Source organism: Poeciliopsis prolifica, unplaced genomic scaffold (genome assembly GCF_027474105.1).
Source record: "Poeciliopsis prolifica strain line A6 unplaced genomic scaffold, Auburn_PproV2 SCAFFOLD010, whole genome shotgun sequence".
NCBI classification, from domain to species: Eukaryota; Metazoa; Chordata; class Actinopteri; order Cyprinodontiformes; family Poeciliidae; genus Poeciliopsis; species Poeciliopsis prolifica.
In genome coordinates, this window is record NW_026562385.1 from 1,193,253 (window position 1) to 1,220,154 (window position 26,902).

The window sequence follows — 26,902 nt, forward strand, 5'->3', positions numbered from 1 at the left end:
ACTGAGAGAGATGAGCTTTATTTTCCAACTCTGGAAGAATTGTTTCATATTACAGATAAAAAGGGGAGAGGCTACACTTGAGATGAAGACTACATAATATGGAATGTCACACAGTTCAACTGGCCATCAAAACACAACGCCAGGACAGACCAATTGTAAACAAACAACATAAAATATTGCATTTCTTAAAGTTATCCGTAAACAGTCCCTTAGCAGCTCTATTGAATTTCAAACTACATAACCAGCAAGAGCAGCGTTTCTTGCAACATTATTACTTTGTTTTGCTTGAATGTGAGAGCACATTATATTGGGCTGCATATTTTATGGTCACTTACACCTGGTATTATTTCCCCCAAGTCAATCTGTATCGTTAGACCACAATCATTTATAACTAAGACTGAACAGATAGTAAAACACATTAAGGGTTATATCTCAGTGGGGCAGACACTGAAGCAATAATCCACTGCAGCAGCTACTGGTGGAATGGGAACTCAGGAATGAGACTTAACTTTTAACGCAGACACGTCGACTTTGATGCTTAGATCTCATCACATAGCAACAGCTGGTGTGCTTAATGTTCTTTGTGACCTTCAGTTTTAAATCTTACAGAAAGTTGATGGGGAGACACCCCAACCTGTGGCAGCAACTCAGCCATTTCTATGGTGGTCCACCTGGTGCAGCTCTGTTTACCATCTGCTACCCAAAGTTTCGCTCTTGCAGAAAGGTCAGCGCTGCTCCGCTTAAACAGATTTTGCCTGCAGATGTCTTTTGTCTCCAAAGGGGCCACAGGGGTGAAAAGAAAACCATTTGAAAAACCAAAGACCACAATGAGAGGTAGGATGACTGTCTTTCAGTTTCTGGTCGTTCTCACAGTGAAGCCGAATTCCACCGCCGCCTGTCCCACTCCATGCACCTTCTACTAATATATATGAAGGTAGGCAGTGGGGTCCAGATGGTAGAGGGACTGCATGCATGTCTTAGACCATACAGCATCGTCTGTCATGCCGATCATCCCTTCAGATGTCGTCGCATTCCAGGAAGTGGGTCCTCTGCAGCACTTTGACATGGCGCTCATAGATTTTGAGGGCCGGGCCGAGTCGGATGGACAAGCCCGTCAGGACGTCGCTGCGCTGCATCAGGAGGAGAGACTTCCCGTCGATTTCCTGTTGAGGGAAAATCAAAACGCATGAAAAACATTCTACCTCAGTGTTACCAGATGAAGGGAAGTTATGGTCTTTTTGCGCCCTGAACTGAACTAACCTGTGTACGGAAAGCAACAGCCTGCTCTGGAAAGCCTGCCGCTGAAAAGTAACTGGCCACATCTGCCACAGTCCACTGCAGCAAGTTCTGGTTCATCTTCTCCATTTTCACCGAGCTGCAGAAAGATAGAACACAAAGAGTTACAAACGACTTCAAAACTAATCTGATGTACCACTTTGAGTAGGTTTTCAAGCTTTTCTTATGGTTGTTTGTGCAAATGACAAGTTTATGAGTTTGTTTTTATAAATGATCAGGTGGACAAAAGGCTTGTTTCTCATTAACACAAAGCTGCTGTGTGAGGTGATGTCAGTGGGCATAACAGTGCTTTAATGAAAGACACCTTAACACATGAAAGAGGATGTTTAGAGAACTGTGTCTCCATTAGAGGAAAACTAGCTTTACATCTTGAAGACAGCCGCCTCTTATCCATCAACTCTGGATAAGCTTGAGTTTTCAAGGTCTACAGGTGGTATCTGAAACACCGAGATGTTGAACACAAAAGCTTCAAACCCAAAGCTCGGTATGTTAGATAAAGCAAGACGTGAAATAATGGTGACTTTGATTTTAAATACAGAGCGCAGCACAAGGATTCATACTTCTTAAATTAGCCCCACATTTAGTCACAACACAGCCACAAACTTCAACGCTAATAACCATGTGTGTTGGAAAACTAGCACTTCTCCAAACATGCTGTCCTATGGCGGTGTCAGCATCATGCGATCGAGATGGTCAGAGTTGATGGAAAGATAAATGAGATGCATACAAGGCAATTGCAAAGGAAAATCTGTTAGATTCTGCAAAAAACATATACCCAAAATAGTGACTGACACATTGAGTTGAAATCGTGGTCAAGTCCATACCTAAATCTAATAGAATCGGTGGCGAGTCTTGGAAAAATAAAAAGATGTTTTCTATCTTTTTAGAATTGAGCTGCAGCTATTTCGCAAACAAGAGAAAGACAAATTTTCTCTCTCAAGATGCACAAATCTGGTAGACACACCCTAGAAGACTTGCAGCTGTAATTGCAGGGAAAGGAAGCGTTACAAAGCACCCACTCGGGGCGCCAAATAAGAATACATGCCACAATTATGACTTATACTGGTGAAAAACGTGAAACATAAATCATTTTTCTTCCAATTAACAACTACGCTTTTCTGTTTGTTGGTCTGTCATAAAAACCCGTTGATATTTTGGTTGTGACAATGCACTGTATGGTACAGCTGAAATCTATTAAGTGTTTGATAAACTTATTTTTAAAAATGTAAGTTTATCTGTGAAATGCCAGAACATATAGTAGTGCAACACACAAGTCTTTGTGTATTCTGAAATGCATTTTCCCTACTTGTTAAAACATGGGAAATACTCAACTTTTATAGGAAGTTAGCTTATCATGAGTGACTGAATAATGTATCTATAGATTCAAAATAATAGCAGGATACTCACACTTCACCACCTGTACCACCATTGATGAGACCGCCTTCAGCCGCTGTGAAGGGCGACTCGATCTTCTTAAGCGTACCTGTAGACAAAAACAAGCTTCATTATTCTATGAAACTATAACTTGGTTGCTATTGTTTTTATTTATATATGTGCCAGTTTGGTCATGTGAAGACAAAACACTTTTATTTGGTATAAATATTTCCAGGAGAACAAATCTATTCAACAATATGCAATGGCATTCATTTGTGAGACGAAACGTTAACTAGGAAAGATGTTTCTTGTTTTTTCTTGCATCTAGTTTTCTGTACAGAAGCCTGTGCTGTCGTGGTATGATGTGTTTTTCTATTAGAGACGGTTCACGCTTCAGTACAGAGGGCTTGGTGAATGATGCAGCTCCTAACTGGGCCTGTCTATTTGAACAACACCGACGATGGGCTTCTTGCTGCTTGGCATGCATGAAACACATGACAGAGATCTATAAGCATCTTTCAGTGGGATGTTCTTACTGGGCAAACAACAGAAGCATAACATATAGAGGCGTGGTGTCTGTGGTGGTAAAAATGAGTGCCATATGTCCATTTCTAATATGTCCTTTGTCCACAAATATCCCAATTAAAAACTAGTAAGAAAACTCACTTCCCGGGTTTCAAATGATAAAACAGAACTTCCTTTACCAAAAATTACCATCTGTTAGGAAACAAACAGCATATCAGTAGCAAAGAAGAGAAAAAATGACTTGGTCTAAACAAAGACCATCTGGATGGAAGGTAGCAAGACAAGTTTGCAAAGAACTCAAAAAATCCTGCGCAAGCCCTCAGGCAAAGAAAAGCCAAATGACAACCAGAGATAGATTTTAAACACAGACTTTTATCAGAGTTGACAGTTTATCATGAAATCACTTTCCAAGTTAGTGAGCAGCACAGAAAAAAAGAATATTTATGTGAAAGAAACCCACATGAAACAAAAGATTAACTAGTAAACCAACACTCACCGTTTTCAGGGGACGGAGACACCATCTGTAATCTTCCATCAGAGACATTCCTGACTTCATCCTGTTGGCCGAAATGAATGAATTCAAAATGAAAACGTCATGTAAGAATGCAGTTGCTGTTTGACACAATAAGCGGATGGCAGGTCAGTTACCGGGCGTGCTGTGGAGTCGGGTACCAACTGGTCAGATGAGAGGCTGCTGCTGTCCTCCCTGCTTTCTGCTTCTTTCTTTCCGTTGGTTAAAGCGCTGGGGATCATTGTTCCAGAGTGGTCTGCTGGCTTCAGTTCTACTGCAAACACAGAATTAGAAAACAGCTGATCGCCCATCCAACACAATCCTATAAGGACCAACTTTACCCTAAAGGTGACCTGTAGCAAAAAGCAATGCTACCAAAAGAGCGGATTAAATGAATCCTAAATAACTAGTGAGAAAACTTAACCTGCATCACGATCTCACAAAAGCATCAGTTCCTCCCACAGCTCTGCATCTGGCTTTACTGCATTTCTGCTGTAAATATCCAATAATTAATCATAGCTGCTTGAAAGTTCCCATCACAGCTTGGAATCTACTGCAAAGCTTAATGTAAGCCCACACATAAAACAATATCAGCGTGCCCAAAAAAACACGCCGGCAACCCACATCATCCCAGTGGATACCTTTGTCCTTCTGCATTCCTGGATGCTGGTGCTCCACTGGGCTGACAGCAGAATCATAAGCCCATTCATTGTGTGTTAGGACCGCGGGGCTGGAGGGGGGCAAGGAGTTGGGCCTCTCGCCTGGCTTCTGGGACGCAGCACAGTCCAGAGCAGAGCCAGCGCTGCAGTTGGGGCCAGAGCCCGGCCGGGAGCCAGAGGGGGAGCAGGGAGCAGAGGCTGCCCGTACCGGGGCACACTGCACTGAGGCTCCTTCACGCTGGGGGCTGGGAGAAGGTCGGTCCTGCCCATCACGGCTTTCCTCTGCCCCCTCCTCATCAGGATTACTGTCTGTGTCCATCACCATAGAGGTGTCACCCTGCCAGACACAATCATGTAAGATTTCAAAAATTTATTCATTTAGAAACCTCAGTCATTCACCATTCAAACCTTTTGGAGACTTAAACACTTTAAAAAGTGCAAAGACAGTTGAGCGGGACTGACTGCATGTAGGTGTCACATCATAAAACACACACATACACACACACACACACAAAAAAAATCAACAACATGCTCATACTGATGTTGCAATTTGGTAAATGATTGCCTCTGAGTGCCTCTAGTCTGCGTGTCCTGCCATTACAAACGGGTTACTGTCCGTGAAAACGTGATTACAACGCAGTCTGGTGGACAATAACTAGTTTTACTATCTGTGCTCATCACTTGTACTCGGGCAAAGAGAAGGGTTTTTTTTTTTTTTTTTTTTCTTTCTTTTTTTTTTTCCCCTCGACGGCGCCCTGGGAGGAAAAAAAAAAATTACCTTGTGTGCGACTGCGTGTCCTATACCCAGCAGTCGTGCACAAGAGCGCATTAAAGCCCGCCCCGCTCCGGTGGAAAGAGTCGCTTCTTGGAATTCACCCCACAGGATGGCATTTTGCATAACTTTCACTAAAAAGCGCTGTCAAAAGCATCGCGATGTCGGGATCCGAACCAGGACGTCTCACACAAATCAGCCGCCTCGCTCGGCGTGCCCCTCGCTTTGTTTTAGAGGCCTTGTTGAGCGGTAAAATTAATAACACACGGGGAGCACGGAAAGGGCCGACGGGAGGCGTTTTATCCTGTCTCAAATTTCCTCCAAAGTGCGCATGGAGTTGGGAGCCGCGGCAAATACCTCGCCATTGTGTCTGAGGGCTTTCCCCCCAGTCGCGGCTCAAAACATCCGCACAGTAGAAATACACGCGAGGTTTTCAGCGAAGCTCTCCGATCGGCGTCAGCAGACGGCTCGATCACGAGCCTACTTTGACTTTGCAGCGGGTCAACAGTTTAGTGTAAAAACGAGCCAGCGCAAAGAAATGAATCCGTTATCGGACACCTAGGCGCCTACATCCGCAAGCCCCGCATTGCAAAATTGTCAAACAGCAGCCTTCTGGTCGCACTGACCAGCCGCATTCGTTTTTTTTTTTTTTAAGCGACGCACACATCTTTCGGAGAACAAAGTCAATTTTGATCTCGGCTTAACCCAAATCGGATGGGCGCATCCGCCATCTAGCGCAAGGAAAACAGTTTGCGATCGCTTTTAGTTTACAGCCGCCGGTTCCTGCGCGACAAACGACTTTGCTTTGATTTGACTCAAGCGTCATACTGCAAGGAGTTGTCGGGAGATTTTAAAAAGAAGGTGGAAAAAACATATTGTGCACAGGACGGAAGGAACCACAGCGACAGTCAACGCACGTCTTGAACGTGACCGGGTTTGGGAGGCTGTCCGAAAATGGATCTAGGGGTTCGACTTTATGCACTGTGTAGAAATCCCACCATCCCATTACTGGAAATAAAAATACAACCAAACTACAGAATGGTGATTTGTCATAGCGTTTATTCTGTTGGTCACTTTTTGCGTATAGTTATGGATTTAATCGTTTTGTAAACACAAGCCCTGGCGACAGACCGCGAAAATATGTTTGGCCGCATGGTACAATCCACCAACGGTAGTGTTTCAATTGGTTTCCAGACATTACGAAAAAAAAAAAATCAACGATCAAACGTCCCGTCGTCCCTGATCAGGCTCCTACATCCGCGGTGTTCGACACTTTTTCCCCCACCTTTACCCACTCCCATATGGTAAGCGTGAGGCAACAACAACAAGCAAATCCAGCCCAAATAATTCAAAAATAAAAGTCTATTTAAATAGAGACTATTTGAAAGCTATTATTTTGAAGGCTGAATCAGTCCACTTCCGGTCTAACTGTAAACCGTTTCTCCCCCTTTCGCTCAACGCCGAGTTTGTGGCTTGAAAAGCGCTTTTGCCCCCCCCCCCCCCCCCTCTCCTCCTCGCCTGCTGTAAATGGAGGCTGGGATTGTTGCGGGCGGACCAAATAGGAGAACTTTATGATTGTTGACCGTTTTCAAACCGTCTGCGCAGTTGTTTTAACGTGCTTCTTTAACAACCGGCGCAGCGTGAAATGTGGCACGCTCGCACAAGCTACACGCGCACCTTCTTTTCTTCTCCACCTCGGCAGCGCTCGAGCGAGCTCCAACCGCCGCTCCCCGTCTGCGGCACTTTTTGGGTGCACTTGCAAATCACTCCCATCACCACTCCCCTTCTACTAACAAAAAGAGGAGCTTTTCCACCATTTTTTTCACCCCCCAACTGCACAATGTCTGTTTTAACTTCCACCTGTACGTTTTGCGTGATGTGACATGACAATGACATGTAAACACGTTAACCGCGGCTTTCTCCGCTGCATCGGGTCTGCATTACCTCCAAATCCTCCTCGTCCTGGTCCACGGCACCGAAAGCGCTATCCCCGTTGCTCAGGTCGGAATGACTGGCTTCTTCCATCGCGCTCCGTCTCGCAGCGGTGGCTAACGAAACATCGTCTTTCTTTCTGCTCCGCCGCTGAACCTTGGCGGCGTTCCGGTAGGAGATGGAGCCCTTGTAGTTAACTTTGAGCACGGTTTGCTCCTGGATCAGTTTCTCCAGTTCCGCGCAGGTTCGGTCAGGCTCGGACCCGTGTCGCCTCCGGACCATTCGGCAAATCCTCTCCAAGTCCGGCCGGGCTTTTCGAGACCGCAGCGAGTCGATAGTATCCAAAATCCACTCGCGGTACTTGGATTCGGACATCTTTTTTTCCTCGCTTTTTTCCCTCCCCTTCTACCTAAAAGTGCGTCAAGCTTGTACGTTTCACACGGCGATTTTTCGTGAGTCGCGGTCCGAGCCCCACTGAGAAGCGGAAACCTCGCTCTACGCCTCCTGCGTTTGCGTGTGCGCTTAAGGTGGACTGACTGAGTTGGAGCGAAAAGTTTCACTCTAGAGGCCGCTTTTAAGGTGGAATTTGCTGTCCTGGAAGGGAGCGAGCGCCCGCGCCAGGTTTCTCTCGGCCCTTTTGTGAGTGCATCAGGAGACATTTTGTGTACAACTTTCCTTAAGTAAGGAGAGGTAGTCACTGAAGAAGCCGCATTGTTTGGGTAACCTAATATTAAACAACCAAGAGAGAAAATATATATGTATAACTAAGTCTACGGGAACTCAAACTAAATTTATGGGGACAATAGTGGGGAAATATGTGTCAATTGCTCTGTTTATTGATGAGTTTGCATTTACTTTGTTCATGGCCAGAACAAGCAATAAAAATGATGAAACACCTCAGGTTATGGCTGCTAACATACCTACCAAGATATAGTTTTCTATATGAATACTACTTGCAGTTCTGTATTTCAGGTCATTTTAATGCTTATTATATTTCATGCTAAATTCTCCAAAAAATGAATGTAAAGACATTTTAATTTTTGAGTTGTTTGTGTTTTTCTTTTTAAACCTGTGCCGGCCTCGAAGTCCTAAGCAGAAGTTTAATTCCCATTTTTCTTAGAGCAGCACTATGAACAAAATCTGAAAATCCAATGAGGCTCCAGATGAGAACACAATGATGAAACTGCCTATTTATTACTGTCTTTTATATTTTAGAGGATGTGATAACTGCAGCTTTCACAAAGGCAATGTTTGGTGGCTGCCTTAGTTTTATATCTATATTCACATTCAGTTCCCCTTAGTCATATTTGCCACATATAAATAAATACATTTCTATTCTTTCCCATTTTTCATTTGCATCTTTATTACCTTTAGTAAATGGTCCAAACTTACCAAACCACTACTTCATAGCTTAACAGATGAAAAAAATACGCTGTAAAAGTAATTCCTCCCCAGCCCCTTACACATTTTTTGTTTTGTCAAAGTTAAATGTTTCAGATAACCAGTGACTCACAATGCTGCAAAGAGTCATGGAATTTCATGGGCAAAATACTCAGTTCAGCACATTGTCCACTTTATTTCTTTTGACTTGTTTCTGAATCGGACTCCTCTTTCTGTGGTACAGGACGTTGTGATGTCACTTAAGATCCACTCCTAGTAATCCGTCTATCCAAACAACGTCACAGCCGTTTTAATGAATTCATCCATAAAAATGTTGCATTGCTTAGTTTAGTTGTTCCAAATTATGTTTTAAAAATTTTAAAATTTTCTAATTGTGGCAACACTCACCGGTAATAAGAGACCATTGTTGACCATTCTGGAGCTTACCATTGGATGAATCCTTGTTGGCACACGCTGATTTACTTGATTAGTAGACTTAAGAAGAAAGAAGCTATTTCACCCAGACTGTCACAGTCCTCTACATTTGCTGCTCTCGTCCTTAAATAAACTTTTGAACGCATTTTATACATAATAAATGACTCTACATATTGAATCCCAGTGTATTATTTGGGACATGCCACTTTCCATTAATAATTCTACACCTCCTGCAATAGAATATAATTCCTACCAAAAACCAGAGCTGGAGATGCTCAGCTTGAAGAAAGTTGTGGATGTGAGCATATGGGCAGTTTCCCCAGGTGATACTAGAAAGGGGCAACAGCAAAAAATAAAATCTAATTCATGTTAGTTGTGGACCGAGCAAGTTTTCTACTGCTTTTATGGATGTGCAGAGAAGTAGAGATACCCTGCTTTTATACTGAGAATAAGGAAGCTCAATTATGTGCGTTGCTCCCCCCTCCAGAGCAATTCATTCATGAACCAATACTGGTTGAACTGGTATCATTTTGAACACAACTGTAAGTGTAGCTAACCAAAGGACTTAAGATTTATGTGGAAAAAGTGAAATCCGTACCATCTATTTATAAAATTACATGCTGCATAAAGTGAAAGATTACTACGAGCCACACATTTTAGTCTTAACAAGTAAAACTTTATTGGAATGATACATTTTGCAAAATATTACTTTGTTTATATTTTTTTAAACATACTCATTGTGTTCTAAGGGTATCTCTCAAGTTCTCCAGAGGGTAAGATAGTTAAGACTGTCAAAGGCAAAGATATACAGTATTGTTTCCCAAAAAGGTACAATAGACTACACAAGCACTGTACCCAGGTCATGAGGAAAAAAAGGTTGATGTTTTGTTTTTGCTTTTTTTCCTTGTTTTTCTGAAAATACAATTAGAAAATATGAACGCAAAACAGCTCAGATGTAAAAAGTGTTATGCTTGAATAAAGTGTGTGGAAATAGAAGGCAAACAGGAGACAAACTTAATGTAGCACATATCAGTCGATAGTGTCTAGCTGGTAAAAAAAGAATGACAGCTGACAAAGTTTGTGTGAGAAAAAGTGTAACAAAAAGAAGTTTAATGTCTTTAGTGTCTGGAGTGGATCAAGTCGATTCGTCTTCTATATCTCAAACTCTGATTTAGCTGTTTGTCAGAAAAAGGATGAGAAACTATTACATGTGCTTTCTTTAAAATACAAAGGTATACAGAGTAAGCACTAATTATTGAAACTGATTAGAAAATGCGTGGCAAGTGCTTCATTATTCAGACAAATCATGTCAATTTAGTGTAATGTCCAAGAAAAAAAAAAAAAAAAGATTATACAGACTGTTAGCTCCAGAAACAATGATTTTTCTCAGAGACGTCTCAGGTCCAGAGGTCTTTCCATTATTCTGCTGTACAACATGCAAGAAAACCAAGCTCACCAAAGAAACACGTTATAAAAAAAAATAAAATAAAATACACATCAGGTTTCCAAACAGCACTGAAACATCTCCTTACCAAGACATTCAAAAAGTATCCTGTGGTTGATCTCAATTACATTAAGACACTGCCAAACAATTACTCTTGCCTACTGAAATCATGTAGTCACAAACATTCTAAAGATGTCATGTTACAAGACTCTGACAAATAGATTGATGTACATCAAACAATTCACAGAAGCTTCTGCAGTGAAATGGACAAAGTCTAGCACCTCGGGCCAATGAGGGGTAGGTTGGTGAGAGCCTACATCCTTCAAAACAAAACAATGGGTTCAGTCAACAAACCAGCACTAAGATTTGGTCTGTGATTGTCTTGCATCCACAGAAATAAACTTGGCAAAAAGGGGACAGCTCCAGATCAGCTTCCTTAGTTGAATTTGAAACAAAGGAAGCCGGTAACCAAACGACCTCAAAACAAGCCCCCCAAATTTGGCTGGGCAGTAAAACCATGCGACAGTGTTCAAGGAAAAAGGGGGTGAAAAAAAAAGAAGTAAAAGCAAGAATATCAACATCGGTGACAGTAATCTGCAAAGTGAAAGCTGAGCGAGGCCCAGTAAGGCTGACGCATTTCACTGGGTCTTCTTCCATGTTCAATAAATCATTACACGTCATTTTAATATTAAACATCTTATCCATAATCTCAGGTACCTTAGTTCAGATAAATCCTCTAGTTTTCTCTCTTGGAAAGTGATATTGTACAAAAATGCCATGCACGGCGTGTTAAAAAGTTTTGCTACTGTTTTTGCGTATTTATATCCCCCATCAGTTACATTTAGACAACCGCAATCTACAGTTGACAAAATTATATCTCCGCTGTACAGCCGAGAGACAATGTTGAAAAGATGGATTTTCCTATGTTTGGTTATGAAATATGAAAATTAATCAAACGAATAATCATCAGGAGTGTGACCACGTTAGCAGCTGCTAAACCACGGCTTATTAACCCACCCTAGAGCACTAAGTAACACACAAGCACAGAGATTGACATAAAAAGGACAAAATGATCACCAATAGTAGTTGTAAAATGCTCTAATAAATTCATCTAAGAGAAAGACAGACTTAAATGCAGACCTCACATGTACTTCCCTCAGGTCCCCCAAAGGTTTAAGACCTAGATGAAGTTTACTGTGATAAATAATTTTCACTCTGATCGAACAGGTCCCAACTGCTTCGAATGCAAGCAGTTAAGTGCATCATCCACCCATTAATCATGCCACATTGAGCAGACGAAGGCAGGTGCAGACAAGTTTCAAGCTTTCAATCAAATGGCCACGAGGGTCGACATAGCCATAGCCAAAACTCTGCACCGACTAGACACAGTTTCTCCAACTAGTTGGCATTATGATAGGCACATCTGTTGGACTTGGTATTGCTTGGACAGATTCAGGTTGGAGAAATGGAGGGAAACAGGATGACAGGATACAACAATCACTCTACAGTTGTTAAAAGCTTGTAGAGTGGGCCCATTCAAAAAGGAACCGACCAAACTCAGTACCGTCACAGAAAAAAAAAAATGTGTGCCTCCGCCTTTAAAAAGACTGCGAATGTGTCATTATGCCTCCCAGAAAGATACAATAGTAGCTGAACTATGCTTGTCCTTGTCCTGGCCATCACAAACACAGGAGGGAGAAATAAATGAATAGCAAAGAGTTGAGAAACAATCAGAAAAGGCAACACTGCTGGTTCTGTAGAGCTTTCTTCACTTTGCCTGTCTTACCAATTTGGGGGGGGGGGTGAAGTAGGGAAGCTGGGGTAGAGGATGATTTTACATTGTCTTCCTCATTACAAATGAGCAAGTTGTCAGTCCAACCTAGTGTTTCCTGTATTCGGATCCCCGTTCACGTTCTAAATCTCTGTCCCTCACTCTGCTACTCGTGGTTGGAGTCTAAAACTCTGCAAACTCCTTTGCACACTTCTCTGTGATGGAAACCCGGATTTCCTCCTCTTCATAGTCATCGAAGTTGCTCGTATCACCAGGACCTTTGCACTTTGGGATAAAAGGAGCTTCCACCTGCAAACAGACAAGGTGGTAAATGAAACGACATAGTGAGTCATACAAGAAATCAATCCGCCCTACAAATGGATCAAACATGGTAATTAATCACAGGCTATATTCAGAAATTTCAGTGAGATCTACTGGGATTTCTGTGACAGACAATCACAAGTGAATGTTCAGTGATGAAGCAGAAGGAAAAGGACATTGTATTAGAAAGGAATTACAAAAAAATAAAAAAAAATAAAAATGTGTGGCCTGCATTTATACTCTGCTCAGAATAAAGACTTTCTCGTAGCTGCAAGTATTTCTCTACTAGCTGTGGACATAGAAACTAAATTTTCTCCCAGTTTTTTTTCTTTTTACATAAAGTTCAGGGTGCGAGAGAGGGTGTGTGTGTGTGTGGGGGGGGGGGAGTGTCAACATGCTAGTAGTCTACTGGGGTTTGTGACCATTTTTTTTTCCAAATCATGTCACAAATTCTTAACAAGTTTGGATAAAACACATGAAAGGTAACAAGGATTAGATCTGGACTTTAACTAGCCCATCTTTCCCCACTCATCCATGTTTTTAATCACTTTTTTTTCCACACAGGAACATGTGGGTTTGGATTTTTAGCTCTCTTAGTAAAAAACACCTTCATTGTAAAACTGCATTGTCTGTACTTGCGTTGAAGATTTATATTTAAATATTCACTGCTACATATGACAGATGTGCAGAAAAAAAGAAAAACATAAATCAGAAAAGGGGGAAACATTTTTACACAAGAAAAATAATACACAGTTTTCAACTCTTTCTTTAAAAGTAAAGTCTGAAAACAGTTGGCTTAAAACGTAATTATAGAACCACTTTTTCTTGCAACTACAGGTTTAAAACCTTTGGTGTGTGTATGGATCGAAGCTTAAGCTTCTTCAGATTTGCTGTTACACACTCCGCTAAAAGATCTCTCCTGCTAACTGCCTTCACTATCTACAATAACTTGTTGAAGAGTTGAGTTAATATGACGTATAACAGCATTTAATTTTCCTTTGAGATCAAGAAAGTATTTTTGAATTTAAATTCTAACAGATTTATCTACCAAAAATAGGTGACTTATTTTTCTTAGGATTAGAAAAGAGGGGGCTGAATATGCATGTTTCTTTGCAAAAAGTTTAGAAAGAAGTTGTTTTTTTCTCATATTACGCTTTCAATTTGTACTTATTGTGCAAGAGTGGTAATAATAAGTTCTCTGATATTAAGTGTAATTTCTTCATGGTTTAGCAGTTTGAAATTCACAAAAATCCTCTCAGAAACACAGCCAGAACTATTTCCACTTGTCAAAGTTTAATTTAAACTCCATCTTCTTTTGTTTAATGGCTTTTCTCTGCCTTTGTAACGCAACACCCTCTCCACACAATGCGAGAATAAAGAAATGCCAGCCCCACCTTTCTCTGGTAGATGGCAATCCAATCTGTGGTAGCAAACCACTTGTGACCCTTGATATCGGTGACTCCATTCCTGAGGTTGCCGAAGCGTTTGGTCAGGTCCACCTGCAGCAAATTTCTCAACAGATCCTTCAGGTCTGAGCTGAAGTGGGACGGGAAACGAACCTGCAAACAGTAAACGCGGCATTCATGACGAAAGCGTCCCCAAACTCAGAACTGTCAGCGTGAGCAGTTTTGTTTTGTAATATGTAAATACAAAAATTATTTTTTAAAATGTTTATTTACATGACAATGATAGATTTTACTTAAAGAAATGTCAGGTTAGTTGCAGGTCCTGTGTGCAAGTTACCACTGAAATAAGAAAAGTTTTTCACTTCCAAAAGATAAGTAATAAAGATGAGGACATGAACCACAGTAGAGAAAAAAAACACTTTACAGGAATTAACATAAAGCCATTGTGACTAAAATGGAAGAGTAATTCAGCAAAAATTTTATTTTGGGGAATTTTGTACAATTTCAGTGATTTATTTTCTCCCACATTTTTCCTGATGGAGAAAAAGTTAACTGATTTCAGGAACAAGATTTGACAAAATTATCCAGCTAAAATTGACAACATATGGGTTTCTTGACAACAACAAAAAAAGGCTGAAATTAAATATAAAAACAACTGAGTCAGCTTTAGACCTCCCAACACAACATGTAAAATGAATTTCATGAGGAATGCAGTTGAAACACTGTCACTTAAACCAGTGGGAATTTTGATAGCAATGGGAAATGAACTTTCACTGTCAAAAACAAGACGGCGTGATTAATGTGACTTTCCCTGAACTCACCTTCCCCGATACAATCTTTTCATAAATCTGAATGGGCTGGTCCGCGAAGAAGGGAGGATAACCAGCAGCCATCTCATATATCAGAACCCCCAGAGCCCACCAGTCCACTGCCTTATTGTAACCCTGAAAACAGAAAAACAGAGCATATTTAACAAAACCCAATATGACAGAGGAACATGCTACTAAATTTCCTGCAGGACTATGATCTGCTTCAAATGCACTGAGCTCAACACTTACTTTACTGAGGATGATCTCTGGCGCCAGATACTCTGGAGTCCCACAAAGCGTCCAGGTTCGGCCTTTCACTCTTTTTGCAAATCCGAAATCTGTTACCTAAAGAGAGTGGCAGAGAAGGCAGGTCAAATTTCTGACCACATGCTTTATACGGACAGGATAGAAATTGGTATCGATTGGATGGGGGGCGGAGGGAATAAAAATAATTGAGAAAATCTCTATGTACCTGTATGTAGCCTTGCTGATCAATCAGGAGGTTCTCTGGCTTCAGATCTCGGTAGATGAGATCCAGGGAGTGAAGGTATTCAAAGGTCAATACAATCTGGGCTGCGTAGAAGCGGGCGTGTGGTTCACTGCAACACATACAAGCCTCAATATTTACAGTCAAACACAAAGTGGACTTAAACGATGTGGCCTGAGCCGATTCAAAAAGCAAACTCACCTAAATCTACCAATCCTCCTTAAATGTGAGAACATTTCCCCCCCAGGCACATACTCCATCACCATATACAGATTACTGTTATCCTACAGCGAGACAGCAAAACTGTTACACTGGTGGGTGCACACACTTTAACAAATGTACAGGTACACATTTCGAGGCGCACCTTAAACGAGTGTTCCAGCCGCACCAGGAAGGGAAAATTGACAGCTTGCAGGATACGTTTCTCGTTCAGTGTGTGTTCTATCTGCTTCAGTTTCACTACCTGAGAAACAAATCACGGAAGAAGACTTAATCACACATCCTGTTTTGGATGTATAATTAAATTAAAAAGGTTCTTTTCAAATCAGTCTTTTAACAGACATTTACTATATATTAGTGCTGTCATCCATCTAGTTTATAATACTAGGACAAGCATAATCACAATTTTAAGAGTCAGAATATGAACATGGTCAGTCAAGCCGTCACTTTATTTACAGCTATTTTCTGACTTGGAAGTTGTGCATCAAGCTTAATCTACCTTTTGTTTGTCAAGTATCTTCATGGCAAAATGCTGTCCTGTCTCTTTGTGTTTAACCAACATGACGCGACCAAATGAGCCAGTGCCTAAGGTCTTCAAACGCTCAAAGTGATCCAATGCTGCAGTTTGCTGGAAGGACAGAACAAAATATCAGTAAAAAAACTAAACTACACACAGAAAACAAAATATATTAAAATGAATCATTATTAAAATAAATGAACTGTGACATTGTGCATCTATGGCTTAGTAATTGATGTGTAATTTTTCAAATGTCCAACAGAGGGTGTCCTGGTCTTGTGTAATAAAAAAGCCAGCTAATGACCAATAGCTGGCCAACAGCAAAAGCTGAAGAAAAGCTTAAACCAGGATCAAATCATAATTAAGTAAAAAAGAACAAATACATATGAAAAATGTAATTTTCTGTGTAGCATATTTGCATTATCTTCACTATCGAAGAGAGAACAGCATAGACAACAACAAGAAATGGACTCATCATTTCCTCACTAACCTGAGCTGGATTCTCCCATTTTTTCAGGAAATCTTCTTTGGCTTTGGCAAGAAACTCCTTCACTGCAAACAGAAAAATGTACAACAAAAATGAATCAGAAAATACCCAGAGATGGACACTCGTTTGGGTCAAAGAGGCAGTGCAGAAACTGAGGTGAAAACATAAAAAAACCCCAAAATAAAAATAAATGATATACAGAATTTAACATAACCTGTGACTTAAAGTAAACTCCAGAAAACTAGAAGACAAAAATAGGTAAAAAAAAAAAAAGAAAGAGTCAAGCTGCAGATTATGAGCTGAATTAGAAAGTGTAGTTAGGGCTGTCGGCACAACAACTTTTACCAGACAATAAATTGACCCAATTATGGTGGAATTTCAAATTAGATATTGAAATTGATATTGGCATGATAATGCAAGTTCACACTCTCAAAATCAATCTTTTTTACTTTGTAAAAACCACTTTACAGTTGATCTTATCCAAAATAAAACAAAAAACAGAAACAATAAAACAAAAAGCAGAAACAAAAACACCTATGTACAACCAAAATCATCAATAAAATGGATTATGGTGTCTATAAACAAAAGTGACATAAAAAAAGAAGCATTGAATGGAAATTACCGAGCCCATTTTAATTCTCCATGCAATTAATTGATTAATTGCTTATTGTGACAGGCTTAACAGTAGTTCCCACTTTCACCCGTGGGCTGGTTATTTACGGCTCCACATGACCAGAGTAATTTTTGTGTCCAAATACTGCTGTGTGATGTATAATGGCCCATTTTTCTGAGGACGTTGGCTTTTTCAGTAACACTAGTGAAAAGAAAATCTTAAGCTTGACTCCTGAGATCACATTATTTTCGTGTTGAAAAACATACAACAAACAACTACATGAGGGTTAAACATGAGCCGTTTCAGCAGGACGACGACTCAATTCCTGCTTGAATTTGTAGATCGGTGGAAAGTAAACAAACATACGTACTGTTAGCTTAAAGACATGTACAACCATGGACAGATTAATTACAACTTGGCACACATGTTGTCATATGGAGAAGTTCAGTTGTGCCCCTTATCTTTATGGGGCTTCTCACAGCACTCTGTGGGAACATGCAGATAACTAGCCCTTCCTCATTCCTCCCCACCATGTGAGCACTGGCCACAGTAACCGAGGGAATAGTGCTATTTCTACTGTCAGCCTTGGACAGACAACGACGGAACCTAGAAACAAAGAGCTGCTGTTAGATAAAGGACTATAAGCTGCTAAATTACTTGGGTGAAGTAAGATTAACAATTGCAATACTTGTAATTGCAATTGTGTTTAATGTAACACAGTTGGGAAAAAAAAACAAAAAAACATCCACAATGGAAAAGAATATTTAGCATCATAAAACTACTTCATATTGACAATCAAAAAAAAAAAAACAGCAGAATGATAACTTGAGTTAAGCCTTTCATGATTATGTAAATTTTCTATCTAGCTAATCAATACCTAACAGCTGCCTGGGGCACGTTAGATAAAGTCGACCAGTGGTCAATAAAGTGTAAGTGAATTGTAATTCATTTATCAGTTTAAGGCTGTAAATGTTGACGAATGATAATCTCGCATTGGGTTTGAATGGGAAAAATGAAATTGCAACCAAACTCCTCCTGAATTAGAAATGAAAGCCTCACAGCAACCAAACACAAAACCTCCATCTTTGCTTAGGTGGTCCGATTTCCTGCAAACCCTCTAAAGGCTTTCAGCTCTAACAATAGGATGGGAGAAAGCCAGCAAAAATGGCAAAGACTAAAGTTCACGTAAACATGTCAGGAGCGCTGTGGCTCCCACAGAGAGCAAATGAAAGCAGAGCCGGTCACCAGGGAGAAAACATTTCCCGAGAAAGTTGCTCAACTTCCACTTCTAAGGAGAAAGAGCCAAAAATGGAGCAATTACTGGACTGTGCTGGAGCATGCAGAGGAAAAACAAGGATGTAGCGGCTGGAGGATCGGTAGCTGTCCTGAAGGATGCTGGGCTTCATCTAGTTGGCTTTTCTGTAGATGTCAGAATTACTTTGGAGCTGCAAGTGAACGACACGAGAAAAGAAAAACGCTTCCCGCTGTACCCCGAAACTCCTTACCATCTGGGAGGACTATGGGTACCTCTGGTGCCTCTGCTGAGCGCGACCCAGATTCGCTTGAGCGCGAGGATGACTCCCTCTTGCTTGCATGCCTTCTGGAGCTCTTCCTGTCACACATTAGCCTTGCAAAGTCTCCCCTGTACTTCTTCCTCACAGCTTGTGACTCATGACCTGTCCTCCCCCACGGAGAGCTATCAGACTAGATCAGCAACCAAAACCTTGACGAAAACCAGTTGGGTGTCCTTGCTAAGCAGTCAAGCGTTCAGGCTTTTCCAAAGACTGTCACTTTGCCAGAGACCAGGTTTAAAAAAGTAGCATCCACCTCCACCAAGCAGCAGCGCTCGCGTTAACACTCATTCAGATCAATTGGACCCTTGCTTGGTTTGTATCAATATTTATTCTGTACACAAAGTGCTCTCTGCTGTTCCCTCTCATGTTGAAACACACGCAAACACACATGCACACACACATGCAGAGGCTATATATTGATCTAAACAGGGGCATAATCACCAGGGGAGGGGCATGAAACACTAGCTGGTATATTAAACCGGCACCGAGATGAAGTCCTATGGAAAACTAGGCCCAAGTAGAGGCCCCAGAGATGCAGCAGACACCAATAGATGCAAGTCAAACTTTCCCTAATTAGCAGAACCAATCAGATTTCACATCTTTGATGACAAACCTTTAGAGATGATTTGGGTGCTTTTCAAGAAACATAAAAAAAAAGTAGCACTCTCAGGAGGGAAGCAAAACAGAAAACGGTCTGCCACACAAACTTTTTTCTCTCAGCCCAAATGCACCAGAGCCTACATAGTGCCAGTGCTGAATTGATCCTCCAAAAATCAATTTGACATCTCTCCCCTGGGCCTCACTGGCCCACTCTGACGCAGAAGCAGAAGGGTTATATTGGGGCAGGCCGACTGACATTTACACCATAAGAGTGTGAAAAATCAGGTCTAAGTTAACAGTCAGTCTTGGCCAGATGGAAATAAGGACAATGTGGCGCAGAATAAAATGGTTAAAACGACAAACAGAGTGCTATTTAGGCTAGAAATGTGTTTGCCAGTCTGCAAAGTTGAAAAATCAATTTCTGACATCAGCTGCATATAACCAGGGGGCCATTACTCAAAAACTCACCAATGGAAAGTTGTTTTATAATCTTAATGTCCTGAAACACAGTGACCAGAAAAATTACTAACAGATCAGAAACACAGTAGCTCGTAAATTTCTCATTGGTATTCTGCTAGTTTCATCTTATTTTAACTTTAATTCAGCCATGTGAGGACAGCCAGAGTCTCAGTTCATACAAATACAATATAATCATAAAGGGGCATTGCTAACTTTTAAAACAGTTAGATTTTGCTGTTGGTATATTCAGTCTTTTGCTGATACAAAGTTTTTGTTACTACTCAGCTTTGTGGTCACTACACTGTGCCACAGATTGGATGAGGATCGAACATTCTTTGGCTTCTCCCTTTTGCCTGCTGCAAAAGTAGAAATACACCCAAGCACCACATTTGCCTTATCTTTTCAACTAACGACATAGTTGTCGTGCTAAAGTACTTTCAGAGAGTGATTTCACATGTGATAGTCCAATAGACTTTTGGGGACCAAAATTGCAACACTTATTACATTTCTACCTGGTGAGGTTCACTTTCATACTGCACTGTGTCAAAAGAACCGAACCACTTGGAAAACCTGTTTATGTCCGACGAAGACTTGGAGTGGCATCAAATTTTAGTAGTTGTAGACTTGTAGGGTGGTGTGAATGCACTCCGAGTACCAGAACCAGTTAGAATATTTACATACTGTTCATTTTGACAACCTTAAACACAAGTCAACTTGTCCATTTTAAATAAAAGGTCAGGTAGAAACACAGTTTTCCATTGAAGTTTCATTCATGACTAATCCAAGACCAAATATTCCCAGGTGGGTTGTTCCAACAAAACAAAAAAACATGGTCACACATAAGCATGATCTAATAATAAATTTCTGGTTACTAATTTGATCACTTTAGGGGTGTGGGTAAGATGAAGCTTAAGTTAACACATGATTTGTAAAGACCAACATTCCTGCTTTTTAGGAAACTGGACAAACTTTCTTAATCTCATAGCAACATTTAATTAAATAAATCACAAATTTTTCAGACTCTATGGTCCAATAACTCTTCAATGTTGCTTTAAACAAGTAATAGTTTCCAATAGCTGATATTTGATCAGCAACATCTTAAGAAAAGAACATTTTGAATTGTTAACAGCATCTCCTCATAGTGAACAACATGTCAAAAATCGAGATTATGGAATCAAATCAGTGTTTATGTAATTCATATGACATGTAATATCAAAAACAAAGAATGTGAAAATCAGTGACATGTGAGTTGTTCTTTCTTCTGGTCCATCTCAAACTTACTGAGATAGCACAAGAAAGCCCCCTTTAGTCTGTACAGAAGTGAAAGTGAATACCTGATTCACATATTTCTGGTTATTGTGCTCCGTTTCTGATTAATGGGCTAGCTCCATTTTCCTACAAATAAAACAGAAAAGTCAGTCTCTGTAAAGATTCTCCTAGTGAATTTTAAATATAGAAGTTGAACAACTGCAATGACTATAGTTAACCACACCACAAACCTCTGTCCACAAACAGCATCACCACTAGTTACGCCTTCTAAAAATATACAATATTCAGATTGCAGTGTCAAGTGCAATTATTTAGCTTTAGCATTACACACACAAAAAAAGAAAAACAAACAATAGGCCATGGTAAAAACAGTCTGAATTTTATCTTAGCCATTTGCTGGCTTTCCTTATTCGGCTGAAACCTGCATGAGTCTGACAAAAATCATTGGTGACAGGAATTCTAAATTCACAGCAACTTCTAAATAAGTGTGTAAATACAGATGCACATTGCCTTAAACGGTTTCATTTTAAGATGCCAATGTAGTTGAGTCAAACTGTCAAAATCAGTTCAAATTGTCGCAGCTATGTGACGAAAACCACATCATTTTGCTCTCAGCCCTTTCTTGTCACAACCCCTCTGGGGAACTTTTTGTTCCACTCTCTATTGAGAAACTGTTGATTGGTTTGAATTTTGTGTATGTTATTAATGTGGAAAACAACCTCAACCACTCAACTTCCAGAGGCCGGTTTTCCAGCTTAAGAGGAGGATGGATCATTTTGAGGAGCCGATGCCATGAACAAGTACGTTGTGAAACATTAACTCCCCCCGCTCGGTTCTGGTCTAATTCAAGAGAAAGTTTCACCAATGCCTTCTGTTCTTATCATGGAAAATTAAACAAGATTTTCCAGTTTGTCAATCATTATTTCCTCCTCTTCTGAACTCATAATAGTGCCATGAAATCTGCGTTTACTGCACTCTTGTAAAGTATGTATATGGCTAAACACCATAACCTACACTGCAGGGAGAAGGTTTTACATGAGCTCGGCTCAGTGGGTCTTATCGACCGTGAAAGATCTGTGCAAAAACTGAACATCCAAAAACCATGTGACTGGTTGCCGACAGCTTGACTTCGGCCCGACCTTGTTGCACCTTAAGTCTGCACTCCAGTTTATCTTTGATGCTAGAAAACGGCGGTCCTGTGTCTGATAGTGAGAGACAGGCAGTTTATTTAAAAATGCCTCTTCCAGCAAAAGATCCGATGTTTGCGGTTGTCCAGCTTCAAAATGGTCGAGGGTTAAAATTTTGTAGAAAATACAAAGTCACAGCTGGCTGAAAGATTCCTAAACATTCCCCTTGTTGAGAAGATTGACAATTCATAAAGGTTTTATGAATATTTCCAATAAGGGAAAGAAAAAAAAAGTATACTGATTGTAAGCAATTAAAGAACCACCACTCATGGGGGCCAAATAAAACTAAACGTAGGTTGTACCTGAGCAGCTAGCCCAACTACAATCATCTAATATTAGCACATTATAATCTCCGCTAGGTATTCAAAATAGATGGCTCCCCACTAAGCCACCTGTTGGGTTTAGTCTTTAGGTTCTGTAGAGCCTAAAGATCTTAGTGAGTGCTTTCAAAAACAAGGAAGGAGGAGAATTTGATGATCTTTCTATCACACCGATGAAAAATATATGCATCACATGTATTTTATTGCCCAACCTTAGTTCAGGTGTTCCTATGAAAAGAGGCAGAAAACCAAAAAGGCAGAAATTTGTTCTAATCTATGTCACGATCAATAATAAAAGGTTTTATGAAGCACTGTTACAACCACAATAACCAACATTTTATGTCATTTCAGCAGCACTGTGAATAATTGCTGCTTTTCTGTATTAAATCATCTCACACTGACCCGTGTGTAATCATTTGTCAGAGGAAGCTCCATGTGTACCACTATGATAAATGTATTAATAGGTACAAGTGTAAAATTACTGACCTCTGCACCATCTCATCTCTGCCACCTAGAGCTCGGAAAGTACGAATCAGAATAAAACTAGTACCTCTATTGATGCGGGTTAGCTACAGGCAAAGCAAAACAGGTCACTCGCACCAGAATGCAACTGAATCTGACAAACACCACATAAGGTTTTCTGGTACATTTCCACAGTTTTACTTTGAATGTTCCTGGGTTAACTAAATAGGAGTGCAGTAATTAGCTTCACAGGAGTGCTTTACAGGCTCCAGAAAGCATACAGAAAATAGATGGATGTGGCATGTTTTAGCTGTAGGTCAGCGCCAGAAGTTGCCATTTCTGCTCTCCAAGATGCCCGAAGCAGCTGATTGGCATATCAACGGCATGGTCTGCTGCTAATCAGCGTAGGCTTATAACAAAGCCCCTTTATGTAGAGACAGGAAGTGATGAGAGTGATCCAAACACGAACCTGGCTGCTACACAAACCAGCTGTGTGCAGAGAGGAGGAAGGACGTGAACAATGCAGATATTTATAGAAAGAAAGTTGCACTTTGACAGAGCACCACCATTCTGCACGATAAAACTCTGAAAACATGATTTAATGTATGACACAACTAAAACCAATGATGTTCAAAGTACATATCACATAGTTTTAACTTGTCCTGATGTTACTAGAGGGTGGAAGTACAACTACGTCTTAATAGTAGTCATAAATTATGGAGTACGAAGACACAGAAATGAAAAATATGTGAAAACATAAATTTCACACTGCTTTCCAAAGTATGCACAAACTTGTAGAAACTTGTCATAAATAATAAATCAAGAGCAACTAATGTTTCCCAGAAAGAAAGGTCACTCCAAAGCCACTAAATACCTAACACTCAAATTAATGGATTTAGTAGCAAATCTTATTAAGAGAAAAAAAAATACACAGAGGTTTTGTTTCAGACAACTGCTTTTCTGTTGTGACTGGCTACATAAGTGGGACACGGCATGAAAAACAGCTCCACCCATAACCCCGTGCTCTGTCAAGTTCCAGAAAGACAACTCACTGGAGTGGCAGGCCTCTAGCTCCTCCTGTGGTCGGTGATGTGCGCCTTCTCCACCGCTCATGTCCCCCAGACACTGTCCGCCTCGATGAAACAACCTTCCTGCCAGCTTGTGAATAACAGACATCCTGCAAGGCCACAGAAGGCGCACGAACAGCCTCGAGACTAGCTTTCGAGACTCTGCAGTATGCCCGGACCTTTTCACAAACCGGGAAGTCCACAACAACTTAAAACCAGGTACAAACTTTCGATTAGCCTGTGTGTAGTCTACAGAACAGCAGAGGAGACGGCCGACTGTGCGAAGCCGGGGCTGGACCTTCCTCGCTCCTTCACTTCCTGCTGCAGCTCACAGTTTTGTCCGCCCTGCTTCTTCCTGTGGGCCAGAAATTAGCCCTTTATATCAGCGCGGCAGCTCACTAATTCTGTTCCCTAGTCCGCAACATCCTATGGCGACAGAGGGTGCGCACCTGAAGCAACCCTCGACGCGCATGTTCCTTTTTCCGCTGGAACCAAAATGTCCTGCCATGTTGTGCCTAATCTCTGGCTGCTCAGTGGAAAAAAGTGACACCTCTGAGAGTGGGGCTCTAAAATCCCTTGTCTGCACCTGTCTCTGGAAATCAGGGTGGACCAACAGCGATCAGGCCGAGACATGAGACATGGACCTGAATATAGCTCCTCCCCTGTACCTCAAAAAAAAATAAAAAATAAAATTAAAGCATGAAAATCTACTTTTTAAATCAACGGTGGGTTACTATTACAGAGGCTGGAGTTCACACTTACTCTCTGCCAGTAACAAGGAACTGATTATTATTTCACAGCTCTACATTTAGACTTTGCACACTTGGACATTATTTATGGTGTTATAAGTAAATACACAAAGCAGTACCCTCCTGAGTATTCTGTAAGGCTGGTGAGATTGACTGAAAAATGAAAGCTAAGAAACTGTCAAAAAATTATGAAATGTAAATATTTTGGATCACTCAGTTAAGAAACTCATCTGGATGTTTTTTGCAGTTTCTTGATAACTTGTAGTCTATTGTGGTAAAACGTTGCTTCAGTTATACGTTTGAGCAGAAGTTGCAGAGAGCAACGGCATAAAACAATTTCCCTACATCAGAAACAATGTGTGCTCACAAAAACTTTGCGACACATACAAGTGCCTTTGTTGGAGTTGTTGCTCATCACATGCTGTTCAAGAGACTCTTCAGCTCCCAAGTTTCTGCCTGGAGAAGATCACCCTGGTGCATCATATGACTCCACCCTGGTATCTTTATTTCTTTTGCTGATAACAATCCCAACCCCTCATTTTCTTTGAGATGCAACTCATTAAATGCAAACTAAACAACTGTATCTCCATTACAGTTTTTATAGCTTTACAATCTGTGAATACCAAGAATGTTTTCCCATATGCAAAACTGTGAAGTTGGGGGGAGGGACAGAAACCACAAGAAAACCTATTGCTGTTTTAAAAGACCTTGCTATTGTAACCACTGGTACTTCTGAATTTAACCCGGGGCTTAGGATCACAAGCTCTCCTACAGGATGAGACTGTGTAACAGTTTCTGCACTCCAACAATTTGGCTCAACTTTTTGTGTGTGTAAGTGAATGGAAATTTCTCAAGCTTTTGAGATCTGAAACGCTGCATTTCACGAAGGATGTTTGGCTCTTGAAACTCTGGAGAGGTGATAAATTGCTGCCACAGTGAGAACGTACTGCAGTAAATGGTTACACCCAAAATAATCTACACTTACATGAAGTTAGATATAGCGCTGCTGTTTGTGTGTGCGTGTGTTTTATTTATGAAACATACCTGTGCATACTTCCTCAAGCAAGCAAAAGTAATTCTACCTTGGCCATCCCAGTGAAAACAAATTCAAAATGTGTATTACAGTTTTTTATCATCAGCAAAATTATGTAATTTTGAGTAAGTTTTTTTTCACGTTGCATTTCAAGGTTAGGGGCTTCTGTCAATACGGGGTACTCACCACTTTCCATTTCATTGCCCTTCTTCGCGGTGGGCGTGTTGCCCATGATTGCAGCCTGATGGTGGGGTCTCTTGGCTCCGAATGACTTTTTCTTAGAAGTCGCCTAGTTAACGTGCTCCGCTAACGAAGTCGTAGGACTCAATGAAGTTGACAGCTGGCTACTAGCTGACAGCTATCATTATTAGAAAACCCAGGTGATGAAAATTTTCCTCCAGCAGTTTTTTGTTGTTGTTGTTGAATTGTGAGTTCGGAAAAAGTCCAGTTGAGAGAGAGCGTCTCCGAGTCTGCAGCGAAAACTAACTGCTGATGTTAGCTAAGCTAGCGCGTTAGCTCGCGGAGATAGCCAGCGGATATCAGCTTACTGACGTTAGCATACAAATTTCCAACAGAGCCCTGACGAATCCTGCTGCTGTCACTCGGTTTCTTCTTTATCCCAGAAGCCGTGTAATTTTCTCCAATGTCCGGTCCCGATGCAAATCGTCGAAAGATGCTTTTTTTGTTTTTAACTAGCAAGTTAACGTTAGCATTTTGGATCCTGGCCTTAATAAACCAGGTGCTGTCTCAGGCCTTGTCAGTTGATATTTAGGTGAGAGAATTTATATCCGGTTGACTCGTTTTTCCTGCAGTCGGCTATTTAAATTGATATGGTTCCATTTGTTTCTTGATCAGTCGTGAGGTGCAACAAAATCCTAGGACCGACCACCTGATAGTCGATTCTTTAGATCAACAGACCTCTTCCATTAATCTTCAGACCGCAAGGGAAACTCCAGTCATCCATCCACCCGGTCCCGCCTCTTCTCGTATCTGATTGGCCTCGTACCGAAATACTTGCGCGATATGTGTCACACAAGAACCTCCAATTGGTTGAGTAGAAAATATCCAAATAATGGATTGATGCGATTCGCCTGTTGAAGGTTAGATCCCGCCTTCCACACTTGTTAGTAACCAATACACATGAAAGTGTATTTTCTGGCTTTATATTGTTAAAGGTTGGTATTTACAGTATTTATTTTAGCAAAGCACGTACATTTTACAGTC

The 26,902-nt window shown here is 40.8% G+C and overlaps 2 protein-coding genes across 6 annotated transcripts; both read right to left on the reverse strand.

Annotated features, from left to right (window-relative positions):
• Nucleotides 1-2: 2 nt before the first annotated feature.
• On the reverse strand, nt 3-7,589 carry samd1a (sterile alpha motif domain containing 1a). 3 transcript variants are annotated; one of them, XM_055035072.1, is made up of 7 exons: nt 7,082-7,589; nt 4,348-4,702; nt 3,844-3,977; nt 3,692-3,752; nt 2,704-2,779; nt 1,261-1,375; nt 3-1,163 (listed from the first exon to the last, which is right to left on the reverse strand). In XM_055035072.1, the coding sequence occupies exons 1-7, from the start codon at nt 7,442-7,444 to the stop codon at nt 1,017-1,019; spliced, it is 1,251 nt and encodes a 416-aa protein (XP_054891047.1). In that variant the 5' UTR covers nt 7,445-7,589; the 3' UTR covers nt 3-1,016. The 3 variants fall into 3 exon arrangements, with proteins under 3 accessions (XP_054891047.1, XP_054891046.1, XP_054891048.1); XM_055035071.1 differs by having other exon boundaries at nt 3,844-3,980; nt 7,082-7,588; XM_055035073.1 differs by lacking the exon at nt 7,082-7,589 and adding an exon at nt 5,144-6,395 and having other exon boundaries at nt 3,844-3,980.
• A 1,949-nt stretch (nt 7,590-9,538) lies between these two features.
• prkacaa (protein kinase, cAMP-dependent, catalytic, alpha, genome duplicate a) lies at nt 9,539-26,651 on the reverse strand. 3 transcript variants are annotated; one of them, XM_055035077.1, is made up of 10 exons: nt 25,865-26,651; nt 16,349-16,410; nt 15,841-15,969; nt 15,487-15,585; nt 15,324-15,406; nt 15,108-15,234; nt 14,885-14,980; nt 14,648-14,770; nt 13,815-13,979; nt 9,539-12,408 (listed from the first exon to the last, which is right to left on the reverse strand). In XM_055035077.1, exons 1-10 carry the CDS (start codon nt 25,908-25,910, stop codon nt 12,283-12,285), a joined length of 1,056 nt encoding a protein of 351 aa, XP_054891052.1. In that variant the 5' UTR covers nt 25,911-26,651; the 3' UTR covers nt 9,539-12,282. The 3 variants fall into 3 exon arrangements, with proteins under 3 accessions (XP_054891052.1, XP_054891050.1, XP_054891051.1); XM_055035075.1 differs by lacking the exon at nt 25,865-26,651 and adding an exon at nt 23,882-24,282; XM_055035076.1 differs by lacking the exon at nt 25,865-26,651 and adding an exon at nt 18,464-18,837.
• Nucleotides 26,652-26,902: the final 251 nt, after the last annotated feature.